The 20,342-nt window shown below is 41.1% G+C and overlaps 2 protein-coding genes across 5 annotated transcripts in view; one reads left to right on the top strand and one right to left on the bottom strand.

Moving 5' to 3' along the window:
• The window catches only part of SLC20A2 (solute carrier family 20 member 2), a 108,373-nt gene extending 102,136 nt beyond the window's left edge, over positions 1-6,237 (bottom strand). The window contains exon 1 of the mRNA XM_045998030.1: positions 6,104-6,237. The gene's annotated coding sequence lies outside the window, so the exon portion shown is untranslated. The remainder of the gene's footprint in view (positions 1-6,103) is intronic.
• SMIM19 (small integral membrane protein 19) lies at positions 6,153-19,242 on the top strand. 4 transcript variants are annotated; one of them, XM_045998036.1, is made up of 6 exons: positions 6,170-6,269; positions 6,853-7,037; positions 10,234-10,371; positions 12,172-12,296; positions 17,120-17,917; positions 18,151-19,242. In XM_045998036.1, the coding sequence occupies exons 3-5, from the start codon at positions 10,238-10,240 to the stop codon at positions 17,182-17,184; spliced, it is 324 nt and encodes a 107-aa protein (XP_045853992.1). In that variant the 5' UTR covers positions 6,170-6,269; positions 6,853-7,037; positions 10,234-10,237; the 3' UTR covers positions 17,185-17,917; positions 18,151-19,242. The 4 variants fall into 4 exon arrangements, with proteins under 4 accessions (XP_045853990.1, XP_045853992.1, XP_045853989.1 ...); XM_045998034.1 differs by lacking the exon at positions 6,853-7,037 and having other exon boundaries at positions 6,153-6,269; XM_045998033.1 differs by lacking the exons at positions 6,170-6,269; positions 6,853-7,037 and adding an exon at positions 6,405-6,575 and having other exon boundaries at positions 17,120-17,230; positions 18,892-19,242.
• Positions 19,243-20,342: the final 1,100 nt, after the last annotated feature.

The raw sequence follows: 20,342 nt of genomic DNA, 5'->3' as shown, positions 1-20,342 counted from the left end.
CTTCTTCTTTTTTTTACCATTCTTCCATGAATATCTTAATGAGTCATTTGGCCACATAGTCCATTCACAGGCATCATGAACATATTATTATCGACTTCTGGAAATGGATGCTGCTCCACAGGCTTTAGGAGACTTCTTGAAGGAACAAACCTGGTTCTTTGGTCTCTACTGAGGACATGCTCAAAACAGGATTCTCTCTCATACTCAAAGATGACATGGAAGCCAAGCTGAGCTGTTTCCAAAGTAAGATGCCTTTAAAAAAAAAATTTTTACAAAAGTTAAAAATCAACCAGATTTTAAAAACACGAAACTCTAATAAAGCAGCACAAATTCTCACACAGTACTACATTTTAGCTAAGATTGAAAAATAACTTAAATAAAAAATTTTGAACCTTTCGCTTCAGCTTTAAATACACTATATTTTCAAGAAACTTTAACAAAGCATCACAAAGTACACAATAAAAAATACTGCAAATAATGGACAGTTCCTGAAATTAATACAAAAACATCTGTTAAAATTGTAAAGAAATTCTGGTGATTGAAGTTTTAATCTTTACCATGGCCAGGACAGAATTCAGGCTTTGAGAAAACATAAATTTTGCTGCATTCATGTATTACTTGGAAATTGTGTGAACAAGCACGGTTTACATTAAGCTGTAAAATGAGCTACTGAATTGACTTGGAAAATTTCTTCCAGCCACAAAATTCTGAAATTACATGTTATCTGGTGATACAATCTTGGTACCACTGAACCAGCTCTAGGCAAGTCATCTGATTTTGCCTCAATTTTCTTATCTATAAAATACAAGGCTGGTACTTACAGAGGAAGACGGGCACTAGGATCACTTAAGGATCCTTTAAAATACAATTACCCAGGCCCAGCTCTAAAGAATCTGAATCTTTAGGGTAAGGCTAAGAGATCTGTTACTTTCATCATAAATCCTGGGTCATTCTGACGGACACTCCTACTTAAAGAATCACCGCACTAGATGAGCATTGGATCACATTCAGGATCCTGCTCTGAAAACCCTAAAATTCATCCAATGGGGCAGTAGAGATTTTATCAAATTATCCCATACTGACAGAACAAAAATAAATGAATCAGTGCTTCATTTTCTCTTTCCCTAAACCCCCCCCCATTTAGAGAAGAACCTGAAATTAAGATTAAAGCTAACACGCCAGTAGGAAAAACACTTCAACATAGATTATTTTAACTCCAATTATTTCCTAGGATGTTTAAATAGAACACAAGGGTGCGACAATATCCATAGTTATAAGCTGCTTCCCTGACAGGCCATCCCAAAATAAGTGCTGATATTAAAGTGACAACTCAAATTATCAAGCTATCCCCAAGACAAACAACATGACCTCCTGCCCGGCAGAAAGGATCTAAAACACAGAATACTATACCTGCAGAGCGTGTGTCCTCCCTGGCTGCTAACCAGGATTGGGGCCCATGCTTCATTCAAGGGCACTTCCTCCTCTGATTCCTGGACAGTGGGGGTGCTGACGTATGTACTCCCCTATCTCTGGAGTCGTTTAGATTCAGTGACTCTGTTGATGCCCAACACCCCCAAAATAATACTGTCAGCTCCTGACAAAAGGGACACAAAAGTGGGTTTTCAGAGAATCCCATTTCTCTTCATCTTGCGTCATCTTGCAGCCCCACATCCAATTCCACACAGCTTCAGAATCATGTCACTCCAGGTCTGTCATCCAATCAACAGCACAATTTTACAGTTTTTTTCCACCAAAGAAATATTTCTTGGTTTGAAGAGGCCTCCTGGCCCCAACAGTGCTCTCTACTGCCCAAGACAAGCTGAAAAAGTGGATCGAGATTCCACGTAAGGACAAAGCAAATGGATAGAAGCACATAGGAAACTTTCAGTAACACTTCCTGGTAACTTACTACCACTAGGGATGAAATCTAGTTAAGTGTTTAGAAAAGAAAAGCAGTAAGACATCAAGTATCATTCAATATTCTATCTCACGTAAGTTTTCCTGCTGAATCACTGTCCTAGAATTCAGTACCTACAAAGAGTTACAATCCTCATTTAGCTCTGAGATTCAAAATTCAGTTTCTCTCCCCTTGCCTTTAGTCATTTCAAAACACTGCCCCGTAACTATTTGTCAGATGCTTGTATTTGGAAAATTCACAGCATTGTTTCTGCAGTGCAGTCATTGCAATCTTTTATGCTATTTTGAAATCTGAAAGAGGCTTTTACAGTTGAAAAAGTAGTTCAACTTTTAGATCTCTCTTCTTTGGTATAGTAAATTTCCCACAGAAACGAGACTGACTGGGGGGGGCCAATCCACCTGGGTTCATAGCCAGTCTCCCTATTTACTATTTGCATTGTGATCTTGGGCAAGTAACTTAATTACCCTGCTGTGCCTCAGTTTCCTCATTTTAAAAAGGGGATTCTAACTGTACCTATTACTTCAAAAGATCGTTATGAGACTCCTATAAATTAACAGGCAAAGCCTCCAGGAACAGTATGTGGCACATCTTAAGCACTACATAAATGTTAACTCTTATTATTACGTTGTTTCATTTAACTACAAAATCTCATACTGTTGTACACAATGTTTGCCTACTAAAACACTACCTACTTGAAGACTGGAACCACGTTTTCAGTATCTCTGACGTTTCCCCTACGGTATCTAACATTCACTCAGAAAGCAAATATTAAGGGGAGCCTGGGTGGCTCAGGGGGTTAAAGCCTCTGCCTTCCACTCAGGTCATGATCCCAGGGTGCTGGGATCAAGCCTCGCATTGCACTCTGCTCAGCAGGGAGCCTGCTTCCCTTCCTCTCTCTCTGCCTGCCTCTCTGCCTACTTGTGATCTCTGTCTGTCAAATAAATAAATAAAATCTTTAAAAAAAATAAAAAAGAAAGCAAATATAAACCTACTCTGTAGATATTATTATACTATATAAACAAGGAAACATAGTACCTTATCAATATATATTCTCTGCCCTCGAGTAGCCTCTATTTTAGATGGGGAAAACGAAACATGGAAATGTTCATATAACAGTATAAAGCCATAAAGGATTAAGTGCCAAAGTATGTGGCATAAACATCTAACATTCAAAGGTCTTTTTGTGGGCTGAAGATTCTGTGAAGGAGGTAAACTGGAGTGGCCGGGCCACTAAAGTGGGATCTTCAGTAATGCAAAGAAAAGAGGATTCCGATGTATTTTTGTTCATTCCACAAACAGTCACTGAGTGAGTACCTTCTATATGTCAGGCTCTGTTCTCGGCTCTGGAGAAATGGCAATGAGTGACAGAAAAGATCCCTGCACTCTGGAGCTTTAAAGGGCACTCCACATGAGAGCCAAGTTTTGAAGGAATGAGAAGAGCTTATCTCCCAAAAGGATGAAACAACATTGCTTAAATGCCTTACAAACAGGAGCCAATGCTGGCATCACGGTCGCTCTGACTTTCCAACAACGACAAACATACAGAAATGGCCACCATGAAAAATTCGGTTAACTTTCATGTACTGTATTCTAAATGTTCCATTGTTCGTAAAACACATCAAAGGGATATTCTCCATTTTCTGGATACAAATAACATACAAGAGATTTTTAAACACATAGAGTTAATACTACTGGATTGATTTTCGTAACAGAGGCCATTGGAGGCCCAGTTCCTAAATTCTACCCAAATGAAAAACCTATTAATGCTTTGCTGATACCCCTGAGTTTTGTCTCTACCCCCAATACACCCCTTTTTCCTTTCTTCACTTGACCTACTAGTGGCTGCCCACAAATACCAAATACCTACTAGGAAAGTGCCTGAAGATGCATGTGGTGACAAGATGACAAGAATCTGTTAGTCACGATGGGTGGAAGTATTAACTCCAAAAGAAAACACGTGCATTTTTTCCTTCTTCTATCGTTCCATCGAAGACAACTCTCTACTTATCCCCTCCCCCAAAAAAAGAAGGCCTGGAGGTAAACAAGCCCTCTTATAAATACTGACCAGCAAAGCATTCCCAATCTCCTCCTCTCCAACGACTGGGCCTCTAGAATCAGGAGACAGGTTAAGTCCAATGTGCACTCATCACAAATAAGATGCATTTTTCCAAAACATCTCCTTTGTCCTCTCCAGTCCTTTTCCTCTACTTCCACTCTCACAAGTTGCAAACTGTTAATCCTCACTATCACTCTCATCATTGTTATGCCTATACAAATCATTATATTTTTGGAAACACAGTCAAAATAAACTTCTAGATTAAGGATGTCAAAACTACTCAATTAAATCCAGTCAAAATGTTCACCTCTTAATGCACAATGCACTGGACTCCAAACTGCTTATGATATTAAAGGCAAAATGAAAAATTAGGTAGAGACCCCACAATGCAGATAATCTAACATTCTTAACATTTGTATACGCACGAATGTTAGACTCATCAACAAAGTAATAAGCAATCCATTGATTTTTATTTCCTTGGTTGGGTATTGGAAAATTACTCTTCTTGTTTCATCAATATTTGTTGATCCCTAATTAGGAATGCCACTTAGAAAAAATATGGTAGGAGGGAGACTTTCAGAAGGCCATCAGGGCTTCCCCAACATTTACCTTCTACCAATGTCCAAGAATAGCCTGTTCATTGGGTGATGATAGTGTGTTATGGGAAGTTGGATAAATGAGACACGGTGCTTTAGAAACTATCCAATACCCAAGTAAAGAGAATAATTGCAGTTCTATGCAATTTTAAAGACATCTTCCAACTTGAAAAACATATTAATTTACTCTATGAGTCATTTTATATTGCCAACACCCTTTTTCGCAAAAGCAGAAACAGAATTAATAATATACATACTCCACATTTAGACCTATTCAAATCAGACCCATGTATTTAAACATTTTTGAGCAACCTATGCTTACACAAAAGTTATCCCAGAAGATTAGAGATAAAGCATGTACCATTTGGCACAGGCCCTGCAAACAGGCAGTACTCAACATTATCCATTATTATTGTTCCTAATTTTCCAACTTCAGAGTCAAACTAAATGGTTATAACGCATATATATGGCATTGTATATATAATACATAAAAACTAACATGTATTAATACGATAAATAAAGCTAGCACCTTACTGTGCCAAGTAATGCTCTCCAGACAAAGGTGAGCTTAATTTTAACAGAATGAGCCACAAGGCAGAGAAAACTTGCTAAGGGATTTGGGCTAAATGTTAGCTCTTACCTCTGCTTATTAATTAAGACTACAACTTCTCCAAGGTCTAGGATGAATTATAATTAGCAGTCAGCTGACCCTAGAGAACTTGCTCAACATAAACAGTTAAGACCTCAAGCATGTGGACAAGTGACCATTTATGCCCAAGGTTGCTACCAACCATGAAATCTGATGACTTCCACACTAAGGCTGAAATCCTGCATAAATTCATTACCTGTCTTATGCTAGAAAACCTATTTCTCAAGCCCCTATAGACACATTTTTTTTTTTTTTTTAAGACACAAAAATCACTTCAACTGACAATACTGCAGCATCCTGGGCACATCCAGTTTTTAAAACACAACAGTCTCGGCCACGCAACATTTATTATGACAGAGGAAGTGGACAGTTTGGAGAGCATATGCTTTCTCAAGTTAGGTATCAAAGTAAATATTAAAAGTAACTCTATGTCCTCATTACGGAAAAAAAAAAAAAAAAAAGTCTTCGTGTTTCCCAGCGTAATCCCGATTCGTGGGACAATGCACATTCCCCCTCCCACGCTTTGAGTCACGCCCGGGCGCGCCGAAGCGGGGCGGGAAGAGGCACGGAACTCCGGGTAACGACCTGTCCCCGCTACTTCTCGCCCGGTGTCGGCGCACCACAGTACACCCACGTGGACTTCCAGACGCGGGCGGCGAGACCCCCCGCCAGCGCCGGCGCTCCGGCCCACCCGGCCCGCCCGGGGAAGCTCCGGGCTCCGGCCGGGGGCTCGCGGAGGGCGGGGGGCGCGCCGGTGACGCGCCGCGGGGGGAGGGGAAGGGAGCCCGGCTCCACTCACGCGCCCGGGGGCGGCACCGGAGCCGTCGCTGCGTCGCTCCCGTTCAAACACTGAAAAGGGGGGCGGGGAGGGCGGGGGGAAAGACCTGGCTCCTCGTTTCATCCGGAAACCGGCGGGCCGGCAGGAAATGACGAAGGCGGAGGTCGTCCAGGTCCGTTCGGTAACCGGGCCCCGCGCGTCCGGCGACACTCCGGGGGGAAAGAACCCCGAGCGGAGCAGCCTGGCCGCGTGCCGCCTCCCGAGCCAGCAGCGTGAGTGGACCCGCGTCTCCGCGCCTGCCGGGCCCGAGGCGGGGCCGCGTCACCCGGCCCCGCCCCCCGGCCGCTCGCCGCCCCGCCCCGCCCCGCCCCGCCCCGCCGGGGCCCCGCGCGGGAGGGGGAAGGGAACGCTACCCGCCGCGCGTCCCCGGACCCGGGCCCTGAGGCTCCTGCGGGTCTAGCCGGTGCCGCGAGCCTGTCAGGGTCGTGAGCAATAGCGAGGCTCAGAGTGCGGGAGATGCGGGCAATGCGCCGAGGCAGCTGCGTAGGCGACCCGGGGACGGCTGCCGTGGAGCGCCGGTGTGTTCAGATCCCGCAGTGTTTCGCAGCCTGCGGGCGGCAGAAGCGCAAAAGACGTCCCGGCAGCTCTGGGGGCGCCTGCGGTCGCGTACTGGGGGAGATTCTATTCTGTCCCCGTGCGACTGGATTTCCCTCCGGAAGGAGCGGGTGTCGCGGAGCCGGAGGCGCGACTGGAGGGGTTCAGGTTTGGGTGTCAGGTTCATGTGACAACCTTGGCCTGGGCAACTTGGGGCAAGTTACGTAACCAGCACTCCCATCTTCCCGGTTTCTTCTGTAGAATGGAGCTTCAGGGCCTCCTCGCAGAGATTCAGTATGCGGACTGCTCAACTTGTAAACCCACAAACTGCTTCCTTCCTCTTCGCTGAAAGCCTGTTACCTTGTACCCTTCTGATTCAGGGATTCAAACCTTCAGTGTTTCAGAGGACGGAGAAAGGAAATTACATTTACGCAGTGGATTGCGTTGTAAGGAACTGTGTAAATGATTCTAACCCGAATTTCTATTAAGATAGCAAAGCTCTGAGAGACAAAAATGGAACATTTAAGGCATAATGATAAGTGCTACACAATTTTAGAATCACCTAGATATGGAGTCAGGAACCTGAAATCAGGAAACGGATTTTAAAACTTAGGATATAATCACTTGATCCCTGGAAAATTTTCTCCTAGTTCTCAACCTAAAAGTTAATCAAACTAAAACTAACCCCTTAGTTGCCATATTTTGGGAACCCTGACTCTGGATACTAATGTTTTACTTGGGTCTTAATTCAGCTCATCCTAGAATTTCCTTACCAAAATTGTTCAAGCGTTAGTGTCCAGGAAAAATATGTGAAAAAAGTTCAGTTTTCTCAAAAGAGCCCTCAATGACGATCTAGGCACATGGCTTGCTACCTTAGTGATCTTGCTGAAATATTAACTTCCCAGGAATGAACCGTTGTAATGCCCATGGGCATTTTGCTTTGGAAGAAGGCTGAAGTAACTACTTAGCAAGTATGTATGTGTACACTTAGTTAGACTGTAGCGTGCTGGGAGGTGACGGTCATAGTTCAGGCCACATGTGGGCCATGGGTCTGTACTATGACTCCGCACAAGGCCGTTCCTTATTCCTGGCAGTCTTGCAAAGTCGTGCCATTGGTCATGATGGAGGACTGGGCAGGAGAGGCCTACCCTCAGTGCAAATCTTTCACAACTACAGTACTAAAAATAATTCAAGTGCGTGTCCCTGGAACTGTGGAATGGTACTGTCATTGCATACCAATGATGTTGTATAATACATGTTGTTTCATTCATGTTAAAATTTTACCATTCTGGGTCAGTAGTAATTCAAAATCCTTCTCTAAATACTATTCAAGATCGACATATTTGTAGCAGGATGAAGACAAGCTCTATAGGAATATACCACTTATTAAGTGGCCCATGAACAGAATTTTGTGAGAAATCGAAGCAAGAAATTAACCTGGCTCAGATCCATTCAGGTGTTAGAAAACACGCAGGAAACACTTCCGTGATTTGTCAGGCAAAGGACACCTGAAAAATGTTCTAGTGGCCATTGCTGTATGTCCCCTGTTTCTTCCTGAATTTAACAGCTCCCAATCCTGAAACCTACCACCCTTGTGGCATAATTGTCTATGGCCTTCTGCAGCATCTCAAATCAGATATTCAAAGTCATCTCTTTTTGCCCAAAACACATTCGTTGTTGTTACTTTTCAGCACCAGCAAAATTCTAGATCCCATAAATCATAAAGATAATTATAGTCTCTTGTCTTTCAAAAGTTTCCATTTCTAAAATAGACTGATTACTTACTATGAATCATAATGTTACTTTTAGAGAAATTCTGGAGTTTAGTTTTAGGAAATAAGAATTAAAACTGTGAATATACCAAATCGCCCTGTGTCTTCCACTCTCTCAAAAAAAAATCTGTAGCCAGTCTTTCATATCAAGTAATTGGGTATGGTGTGATATTTAAATAATATTTAGATCTTATATCTATAAATTTTTATGATTTAAAGTAAATTGTTTTTATTAATACTTGGCTAATTTTCACAAGACCAATCTTTATATTCATCGGACACCAATAGTTCTTTTAAAGTTTTCACTCTCGACCTCAGTGTCTAGAGGCTAAGTTATATGATCATGACACTCACTTTATCATAAATGAATACAATATGTCCCCAAACATCTGACAAAAATTTCAGATGTCAGAACAGGGTAAACATGCCACCTGGCCTAGGAGAAAACTTATGGGAGAATTTTATTCATTTTATGCAGAGGTGAGCTATAAGAAAGAAAACAGACATTTCCCTTAATGCACACTTATTAACTTACTAAGCCAGATCTACATTATAGAATATTTTGGAGGCTTACAGGAGATTGGAAGATATTTTAGTGCAAGAATGTCTGTAATGCCTTCATTGTTGTAGGATGTCTAGAGAAAAATTGCAAAACAATTTCTTGGACTTTTCAGATACTCTTTTTCTTGGAATTAGAAAATGACTGTCTTATTCTTAGAAACTACAGTACATTGATCACCTATCACTTGTTCAGTTTTTCTCCTTCTTATAGAATGTCTTAAAAATGCTTTTGGTTTTCTTTCACATAGTAGGTCATTTTACTTATTAGACTTACCTTTTATGTCCAACAGAAGGGAGGAACTTTCTCTTCAAGGAAAAATTCAACTAACTCTCAAACACAAAGAGGAAACCATTACTCTTATACTTGCTATTTGATACACTGGCTCTTACCACTCTTATTTTCTGTGGAAATGTCCAAAGAATCCATTTCCTTGAATAGAAGTCACAGCTGTGTAAATAGCAAAAAGTAACTTTTTATCCCATAGCTTCTTTCAAGCATATTTGGCCAGGAGGCCAAAACTAGATAAAGCTCCCAACATTTTCCACTTGCTGGAGAGGCCAGTGGAAGAGCATTGCGATGGCTGTCTTGTCTTTTCTAGGGTGCCGTCATGAGCATGACAGGATATTTTTTAACATCACGGCCAGTTGTCTGGGTCTATGTTTTAAAATATTTGGGTGCTTTTGGGCACCTGGGTGGCTCAGTCAGTTAAGGGTCTGCCTTCAGTTCAGATCACGATCCCAGGGTCTTGGGATCAAGTCCTATATCAGGCTTTCCTGCCCTCCCTGCTTGTGCTCTCTCTCTCTCTGTCAAATAAATAAATAAAATCTTAAAAATAAATAAATAAAATATTTTGGTACTTTCATCTGGTGATAGTTATAGTTCAGAAACTGGACAGTAACATTTCATCCATATATCCTTTTTGTTATCTTTCATAATTGGGTTTTTAAACTCCAGTTTTCACCTTCACACAGAAAATAAAATGTTTCAAAATCAAAAATAAGGGGAAATATGTTACACGCCCTAGTTATGTAGGCCAGGAGTTGGCAAACTTTTTCTTAAAGGGCCAGGTGGTAAATATTTTTGGCTTCAAGGGCTGGGAAGCAAAAAGCAAGGATATTATACAGGTACATTTTACATTTAATCATTTAAAATGTATCTGTTTAGAAATGTAAAACCATCCCTAGCCCCTGGGCCATCCAAAAGCAGGTGGCAGGCTGGAGTTGGCCAGCAGGACTTATGTTTGCCAGCCCTGCTACAAACGGTCTTACCAGCACTAACAGAAACCCTACTCTCTTCTCTTTCTTCCAGCCCCATGCCTGGAGGTTACGGGGTGATGGGTGACGATGGCTCTATGGATTATAGCGTTCACGAGGCCTGGAATGAAGCCACCAATGTTTACTTGGTAGTGATCCTTGTTAGCTTTGTTCTCTTCATGTATGCCAAGAGGTAATTGTTTTAGTATTTCAGGGTTGAAAAGAAAGTGGCCGTTTCAAAAGTTGACATGTTTGTTTGTTCCAAATTAAATGCACACAAATAATTTCATCAGTATTTTTGTTCCTGCTAGGGAAGTACTATCTCCTTGGGTCTGTTCTTGAGCTCTGGGTGCCAGTTTGGCTTTGAAGAGCCCGTTGCTTTAAGATTTGGAGATTTAAGTCCAGCTCTGGGCACCCTGACCAGCTTTATATTATATATATTACATACATTAAATATATAACATATTATATATATGTGTGTGTATATATACACACACACACACATACATACACATATACTATATTTCTAATATAGCTCAATTTGATCATCTAGCCTGGGTTCACTGTCCCTGAAATGCAGAAACTCAAATTCCTATGTTTTTAGCAATTCTCTCCTCATACATTTTAAGCTTTCCCTTCTGATTCTTGTACACAACCGTATGATAGCACTTACTGAGTTATAATGGTATTATCTGACAACTTGTCTGTCCCTTCCACAAAAACTCCAGTCCCTTCAGAACAAGGACTTTGACCTTTAACCTTTGTGTCCCTGGCATGCCACATAGTGTAAATCCTCAATAAATATTTCCTGCTTTAATTCCAGGTGTTGTAGCATAATTTATTCTTTTCCATACTCCCTGGCTCCTTTCTTTTAAATACAAAAAAAAAAAAAAAAAAAAGGTGGGTGCTTTGAAGAAGAAAGGCAGTTTTAGTTGGATGGAGTCACTTCTCCTTATAGCCACATGCTTCTTGGTATTCTTCACCAAGGTTAAAAAAGCATTAGATAGTTCAGAGTAATTAGTAATTGAGAAATCATTGATATTTGGCCTGGACAGCACCTGCTCTCAGGCAGGCAGTTTTGCCCTTCTGGGCCACATGACTCCCAACCCCAACCCACCACCACTCTCCTCCATCCCCCCCTCCCGCCCCATCCGGATCCTCTGGCCCATTGGTAGCCTGGCCCCGGGGGTGGCTGAGAGAAGGCTCCACAGGTAACAGCTTTTCTCCAAAAATAGCCACCACTTCCTCCCCTCCATCCTGTTTTATTGTATTTTTTTTTAATTATTTATTTATTTATTTGACAGACAGAGATCACAGGTAGGCAGAGAGGCAGCCAGAGAGAGAGGAGGGGAAGCAGGGTCCCTGCTGAGCAGAGAGCCCAATGCGGGCTCGATCCCAGGACCCTGAGATCATGACCCGAGCTGAAGGCAGAGGCTTTAACCCACTGAGCCACCCAGGTACCCCACCATCCTGTTTTAAAAACAGAGAGACACTGTTGTTGATTTTAAGTAGATGGATCCACTAAGGCCGTGCTATTGTATTTAAGAAATACAGTGATTCATTATTTTCCAAAATTAAGATCGCATTCTGTTTATTCTCTAACCCAGTAATTTAGCTTTATTTGGATGACACCAGAGGGAGGAGAAAAATAAGATATCTTCTAGTTGGTGCATTTTGCCATAGAATACTTGATTTTTGGAGGGGTACAGGAGTAGAAGCACAGTGGAGGTACGTAACTTTGTTTTATGAAGTGGCTGTGTTCAGCTTTCTTCGATTTCTTTGAGCTCTGTGGCCTTACACATATAACTTCATAGTTTTTAGTTAAGGGAAGAACACTGGAGCCAAGGAAGCATCTCACAGAGACAAAAGAGAACATGAGCTCATTGTTACTTAAGTCCTTTTAATGTAGCTTCTGACTACTATGGTCCTGAGTCCATTACAGACCTGTAGCTATTAATATAAATCTCTCTTTTGTATTGGTTTTGTGTTGTAGGAATAAAAGGAAAATTATGAGGATATTCAGTGTGCCACCTACAGCAGAAACTTTATCAGAGCCCGACTTTTATGACACAATGAGCAAAATCCGTTTAAGACAACAACTGGAAATGTATTCCATCTGTAAGTATATTCTGTGTTGAATGGAGGCATGTTTAAAAATCGATTTTTTGGAATTGAATTCAATTAGCAAAAATTATCAGAGAGAATTGGTAATGAAAACTTAGTGCCTCTTTTAGATGCTCAGCTCAATATTAGCAAAGGAAGATCTGCCGTGAAGTTGACGCTTGTACAGGGCCTATCCAGGACCCTGAGAATAGCCCTAGAAATGTGCTCATATGATGATATTTTTATAAATTTTGCAAAAATTCAATATTTGAACCGTCAGTTAAGACTGCTGTTTCTGCCTGCTCCAATCTGCCCTCTTCTGCACTTCTCCTCTTGTGGAGTAGCATTGAAGAAACCAAGAGCATTTGGGGATCTGGCTGAGGTTGAGTTGGACCCGCTTTGGTTTGGGTTTGAATTTTGTATTTGTGGAGTTTGCAGGCATTTCCTTTAGAACTGAATCACTGCAAGCCAAAGCAAAATAAGAATGACTTGCAGGGGCGCCTGGGTGGCTCATACTGTTAAGCCTCCAACTCTTGATCTCAGTTCAGGTCTTGATGTCAGGATCATGAGTTCAACCCTTGCACTGAGCTCCATGCTGGGCATGAAGCCTACTTAAAACAACAGCAACACCAATAAACGAAACAAAGCAAAAACCAATAGCTTACGAGAATAGGGCATGTGATACCAATGTACAAGGCCAGAGTTCATGTCTTAATATTAATGTGTCAGGTAGTACTGAACACTATGAGTGTGTATGTTAGGGACAAGAAATAAAGTTTAAAATATATGGAACCAGAATGAATTGTACACCTAACCCACAACCTTTTATGCCACTATTTAAAAGAATGAGTTGTGGTTGGGCGCCTGGGTGGTTTAGTTAGTTTAGTGTCTGCCTTCAGCTCAGGTCATGATCTCAGGGTCCTGGGATTGAGCCCCACAACCGGCTCCCTGCTCAGCGGGGAGTCTGCTACTCCCTCTCCTTCTGCTCCTCCCCTCTGCTCATGTATGCTCTCTCCCTCTCCTTCTTAAATAAATAAAAATCTTTTTAAAAGATTAAAAATTTAAAAAAAGAAAGAGTAGTAGTTTCCAAGGTGTATTATGAAGTGAGAAGAGCAAGATAAAATAGTATATATACCAGGATGCTACTCTTTTAAAATCAAATGATCAAAATATCCCTTGTGTTATCTATGTGTAATATAAATGTTCTATGTAACTATGGAAGCATGGAGGAAGGCTTGGAAAGATACGTGTCAGATTATTAATGTACATTACCTTGCGGGACTGTGTGGGATTTAAGAGGAAAAGACTGGACATTTTTAAAAGACGTCTACGGTAAAAAGTCAGATGTGTGTGCACGTGTGTGTGTGTGCAGAGAAAGAAGGAAGAAAGGATGATCACCCAAGATATCACTAGTATATATCTTGGATGGAATGGAATTTTAGGTGAAAAATAGAAAACAGAAAAATGAAATATAATTTCTTTCTTTCTTTATTTTTTTAATAAACATATAATGTATTATTAGCCCCAGGGGTACAGGTCTGTGAATCGCCAGGTTTACACACTTCACGGCACTCACCATAGCACATACCCTCCCCAAAATGAAATATAATTTCAGCTAAAAAAATAGAAAAATAGAAAAATGTGTGTGTATACATACGTATATACACATATACATATCTTTAAATAAATAAAGATTTTATTTATTTATTTGACACAGAGAGGCAGAGAGGCAGGCAGAAAGAGAGGGGGAAGCAGGCTCCCCGCTGAGCAAGCAGAGAGCCCGATGTGGGGCTCCATCCCAGGACCCAGGATCATGACCTAAGCTAAAGGCAGAGGCTTAACCCACTGAGCCACCCAGGCACCCTGGAACCTCTAAAGTCTTAAGCACAAATTTTACCTTAGCTAGTGACAGCGGTTCCTTTAGGGGAGGGAACTGGGTGGTAGCTGCAGGATTGATCAGGTAGGAGGGAGATACACTTTTTACTGTTTCCTTTGTTCCTTTTGCATTTTGTACCATCCACATATGTTACCAGTTCAAAATAAGAAGCAAAATTTAACATAGCAGCATTATCTCAATAGCCAAAAGGCGGAAACAACCTAAGTGTCCTTGACAGATATGTGACATGTGGTAGAGAAATACGGTCGGATGTTATTCAGTCTTCAAGAGGAAGGAAATTCTGACACATGCTATCGCCCAGATGAACCTGAGGACATTATGCTTCACAATTATTCTTATGAAGACAAATAAGCCAGTCACAAAAGAACACATATTTTACTTATAGGAGGCAAATTCGCAGAGACAGAAGGTAGAGCGGTGGTTGCCAGAGGCCTGGGGAACAAGGAGTGGGGAGTTCTTGTTTCATAGGTGTGGAGGTCAGTTTGGGCTGATCGGAAGAGTTCTGTGGATGGCCGGTGGTGATGGTTGCATAGCGCTATGAACTGTACACTTAAAAACAGTTACAAATGGCAATATTTGTAATATTTTACCACAATAAGAAAAGTTCCTTAAAAAAAACTTAAATACTGGGGCGCCTGGGTGGCTCAGTGGATTAAGCCGCTGCCTTCGGCTCAGGTCATGATCTCAGGGTCCTGGGATCGAGCCCCGCATCGGGCTCTCTGCTCTGCGGGGAGACTGCTTCCTCCTCTCTCTCTGCCTGCCTCTCTGCCTACTTGTGATCTCTCTCTCTGTCAAATAAATAAATAAAATCTTTAAAAAAAAAAAAACTTAAATACTAAAAAATAAAACAAATATAGAGCCAGAAGCTCTATATGGAAAATTATAAAACATTAAGTTTCCATGCATGCCCAGTCAAAACAAAGTTATTTACTAGCAGTAATACACTCAAGAACACAGTCTATACTATTATAAACCAAGTATAGAGGTTTTTTCTTCTTTGATGACAATGCCATAAAATATAACTTATCAGAATCCCTGCGTTTATAAGGTGTGCTAGTTTTCTGCTTGCTGCTGTAACAAATTACTAAAAATCCTGTAGCTTCAAACATCGCAAATGTGTGATCTTACAGTTTTGTAGTGTAGAAGTCCTACAACAGTCTGAAACCAAAGTGTCAGCAGAGCCCTCTTTCTGGAGGTTCTAGAAGAGAGTCTGTAACTTTGCCTTTTCCAGCTTTTAGAGGCCACCCACATTCCTCTGCCTCCATCTTGGGAGCCCGCAGCATTTAATCTTTCTGATCATTCTTCCTTTTTTTGTAGTCTTTCTCTGCACTCAGGAAAGTGTCTCTGATTTTTGAGGCCCATGTGATTAGGCTGAGCCAGATAATACAGGGTACTCTCTCCCTCACAAGGTCCTACCTTAATCACATCTCCAAAGTCCTGTTTGCCCTGTAAAGTAACATGTTCATAGATTCTGGGGGACAAGGATGCAAACATCTTTAGAAGCCATTTTTCTTATAAGTAGTACATGTGTGGGGCACCTGGGTGGCTCAGTCGTTAAGCAGCTGCCTTCAGCTTAGGTCGTTATCCCAAGATCCTGGGATCAAGCCCCCCACCAGTCTTTGTGCTCCGCGGGGAGCCTGCTTCTCCCTCTCCCACTCCCCCTGCTTGTGTTCCCTCTCTCACTGTGTCTCCCTCTGTCAAATAAATAAGTAAAATCTTAAAAAAAAAATAAATATTATATGTGTGGATTTGCACATTTTATGAATGGCTCATTCTTAGTGTTTGTGACCTATCTAGTCCTGACAGTCTGGCAGTTCAAGAGGAAATAACAAAAAAATTCTTTTTCTTAAAGAGGATTTCCCAAATTGTATAAACTTTACGCCACTAAAATTTGGATGCACCCTGAGTAGAATAAATAAATAGTATCTCTTTCTTGGCTAGTAAAAACTTAAAGAAGAGAGTGAAAGTTTTAACTCTAGGCAGGGAATGACATTCACAAAGATTTTAACTCCATACTATGTCTAGTTGCAGGTTAAAACCATTCTTCTTCAATAAACATTTCTCAGAAGTATAGAAAGAATACAAAATGCCCATCTATTTTTCTTCTAGTTTTTATCAATGACAGCATTCAGTAATAAATCTCTTAGACTCAAAAGTTGAAATACAAATTCCTTATGATGTGGACAAACGTGGTATTATTAACTTATCTTAAGGTGGAAGTGGGAGATAAGAAAGAAGGAAATTATAAAATGTTAATTTAACATGGGGTGCCTGGATGGCTCAGTCAGCTAAGTATCCGACTGTTGATTTTGGCTCAGGTCATGATCTTAAGGTTGTGAGATCAAGCCCCGCATCAGGCTCCACGCCCAGTGCATTCTGCTTGCCCCTCTCCCTCTGCCCCTCTCCCCTCCCTCCCCCCAACTCGTGCACACACACTCTCTCTCAAATAAATAAAATCTTATTAGAAATGTTCATTTTAATAGCTTAAATAAAATTTTATTTTAGGGGTACCTGGGTGGTTCAGTGGCCTCTGCCTTTGGCTCAGGTCATGATCTCAGGGTCCTGGGATTGAGCCCCGCATTGGGCTCTCTGCTCAGCGGGGAGCCTGCTTCCCCCACCCCCTGCCTTCCTCTCTGCCTACTTGTGATTCTGTCTGTCAAATAAATAAATAAAATCTTTAAAAAAATTATTATAAAGCTCTGAATAATCTTGATATGCAAATAATAATAAATATATAAAAATGGATATCAGCAGTACTGAGAAATTAGAGGATCACAAAATATAATAAACCTTCTCCAATAAAAATTTATTTAATTCAAAGCTAATTCTTTACCGAAAATCATGACTTGACTGTGATTTAATGATGTTAGCTAATAATTTTTTTTTACTTTTTATTAATTTTCTTTCTTTTATTGTTGTTTTTTGTTTTGTTTTTGAATAGCAAGGAAGTATGACTATCAGCAGCCACAAAACCAAGCTGACAGCGTGCAACTCTCATTGGAATGAAATCACAGAAAACGAACAACATAAGTAATGGTTCAGCAGTCTGGTAGTAAGCTCCTAAATATACTAAATCATGAACAGCATTTTTTTTTTTTAAACCTTATGTCCCTAAAATCACTTCACTTGTCACTTCTCCCCAGTTTTATTTTTCTTTTCAAAATTACATCACCAAGTCATTTATTATACCAAAAAAGGGGGAAACAAGGGAAGCACAGACTATAACATACAGGGACGGTGATTTTACCTTGTGAAGACCTTTGATTTCTTCAGGATACAGTCAGTGAGGAATAGAAATACATCTTTGGAAGTGACACTGTGGAGAGTATGCCACTGTGATTTAAACATTTTTGTGAAATTCAAAAGTAAAAATCCAGTCCTTGGAAGAATATCATCCTCTTCAGTCGTATTCTGTGATGAATGTAATACGGGTAGTGGACAAATTTATGTTCTCACTGCTGTCCTTACTGCGCTTTAATTGAATTAACGATCTTCGCTGCCTCCGAACTTGTGCAGGAGACTGTCTTTTCTAGTCTCTGCTAATTGTGGAAGCTTTCTGTGATTGGAATGTTTTCCCTTCATTGTGTTCCCAGGAGCTTGTTTGCTTTTTTTTTTTTAAATCCCCCAGTTTCATTCCCATCAGAACAGTCTTCTTTGGACCATGCTGGAGGCATGCCGCTGAATAATATACACCTGTATACTGGTGTTGGCAACTTGCTTCTTGGCCATTAACTCTCAAGTTTTTTTTTTTTTTTTTTTTTTTTTTTTTTTTAAAGATTTTATTTATTAATTTTGACAGAGAGAGATCACAAGTAGGCAGAGAGGCAGGCAGAGAGAGTGAGAGGGAAGCAGGCTCCCTTCAGTGCAGAGAGCCCGACGTGGGACTCGATCCCAGGACCCTGAGATCATGACCTGAGCTGAAGGCAGCGGCTTAAACCACTGAGCCACCCAGGCGCCCCATTAACTCTCAAGTTTAATGTGACTGGTTCCTTACACTTTTCTATTCTAGCATAATTAAACTTCCCTGAAAACTCTCCTATCTTGTACCATACATTGAAATGTTTTTACCTAGTTTTTCAAGTTTATTTAAATAAAAGTTGGTGGGAGGTAGTGGCCTGGAAATTTACCTGTCCCCATCACTGCCGTAGAATTAGTTTTTGAATCAAAGCTCATCTTAATTTTAAGAGTTAGAGTTAATATTTCAAGGATTGTTTCCTTTTCCCTTTATAATTGTGAAGTAAAGAACATAAATTTTAAATGGAAAAGTTTAGACCAAATAAAATTATGGAGGGAAATTGCATTTGCTTTTAAATTTTATTATTCAAAAATGTCTTTCTTGTACAAGGTGAATTGTTGACCAAATGGAATAACTCTTTCTTGACTCACAGAAGCGTTTGATGCACTACCAATACATACACTGAAGAACTGACTTCAGGACTGTAAGCAGTTAAAATTGTGGGCAGGAGGTCGCAGAGCAGCAAGGGGACAATCTTCTTAAATTCTGCTTTGCTGTTGGGAAAACCACTTTATATTTCTGTGAACAGTAACTGTAATCAGGAGCAGGAGCAATTTCCTTGTATCACTGACATGTTGCACAATCTGGACAAATTACAAAAACTGACCATCTCAGATGATCTGTAAAAATAGTGTACATAAGTAAATGTAAGTCCCAGTGAAATTGACTGTAGTTTGTTTTTGGTTTGCCTCCACTAGCTTCAGACAGTCAAAACCAAAAGGTGGTAGATCCTTTGGTGAGCTTCAAACCTTGGCATGGGAGAGGATGAATTCCTCCTCATTTTTTCTCTAAAGCCAACTGATGGGAATCACACCCCAACCCCTCACCCCCCACCAGCAGGAACAACAGCGAGTCCGCCTTTGAAGTTGCTTCTCTGCTTCAACAGCTGAGCTGGGAAAGGGCTGGAAGGCCTGCAGCCACACTTCAAAGCCACACCCGCTGATAGTACCGCTTCTCTTCTCCCTACCCCCAGCCCACTCATCCAAGGGTTCAGAGAAACTATTTTCTTTGGAAGAAAACTGGAATGACTAATAAACTGGTCACTAACACTTGTGTTCTCCTTTTCCTCGTTTCTTCTCTTTTTAACACATAAGATCTTCAGCAGGAAGCACTGGTGAGCCTCTCCTAGTGTCCGGCTTCATGGTGGTAAATCACTGGGTGTTTAGCTAGCGCCGGCCAGGCCAGCCGCACTAAAGGAAGAAGTTAGCCTCCAGAGGGCACAGGTGTTTGTTATTGATCTATACAGGTGAAAGTCTTTATGATTCATAAATGAAATGCAGAGTTGATCATGAAATTGCTGTAATGTCAGAACTATTTTAAGGCTGGAGAAGAAATAGATAAAATTATCGTAATAAAAATCATTTCCGTGGCTAAGAATACATTCAGCTTAGAAAATACAATTAAAGGGGGAAGGGACAAAAAGTATATTTCGCGGAGCCAAGTACTTCATTCAACAAGCTGTTGTGGCGTATAGACTCTGTGCTAGCTGTCTGTGACTAGAGGCTATTCTAGTCTAATAATAGAATCAGAACAGGAATAGGGGCTGAAAAACCGAATGGAAATAGAAAGGACACTTGGCTCACCTCCTACCTGTATGCAAAACCATGAGCATCACAAAGTGGGAACTCAAGCCTAGTCTTAAATCTCTTTCCCACTGGACACCCCACCCACACCCCTCGGCCATTAAAGCCAGAGCCAAACTTATACAAAACTATAAGGCAAGAAAAATATCCCACTCCTCTTTTTGTCCCTCTTCAGCCTCCTGCAAGTCTATGCGCAGCACAGCCTTGAGTGAGGATGTGAGAGTAAGGATGAGGTAAGAGGCTCCAGAACCAAGAGGGTGAGCCCTACAAACTCCCGACACCATGTGGAAACAGCAGCAGCTCCCTCCTGTCCTTGAGCTCTCACCCCAAAATAAATGAGGGGCATTTAGCTTTGGATTTCATACTGATCTATTCTCCACCTTTATTTTACTCAGGGATAGTAAAAAACGAAAGCCAATTATATAGACTAGTACATTCCACATTCCAGGTAGGAAGGGGAGATAAATTGAGGGAGGCTGTTCACTGTCCAGGCTTATTGGTAGTAGCCTAGCCCCCAGTGTGATGCTGTTCCCTTTTATTTTTGATGTTTCTAGTTCCAGAATTTC

Source organism: Meles meles, chromosome 2 (assembly GCF_922984935.1).
Source record: "Meles meles chromosome 2, mMelMel3.1 paternal haplotype, whole genome shotgun sequence".
Taxonomy (NCBI): Eukaryota; Metazoa; Chordata; class Mammalia; order Carnivora; family Mustelidae; genus Meles; species Meles meles.
Note: the sequence above shows the minus strand (reverse complement) of the source record. Positions and strands in the feature narration are given on the sequence as shown.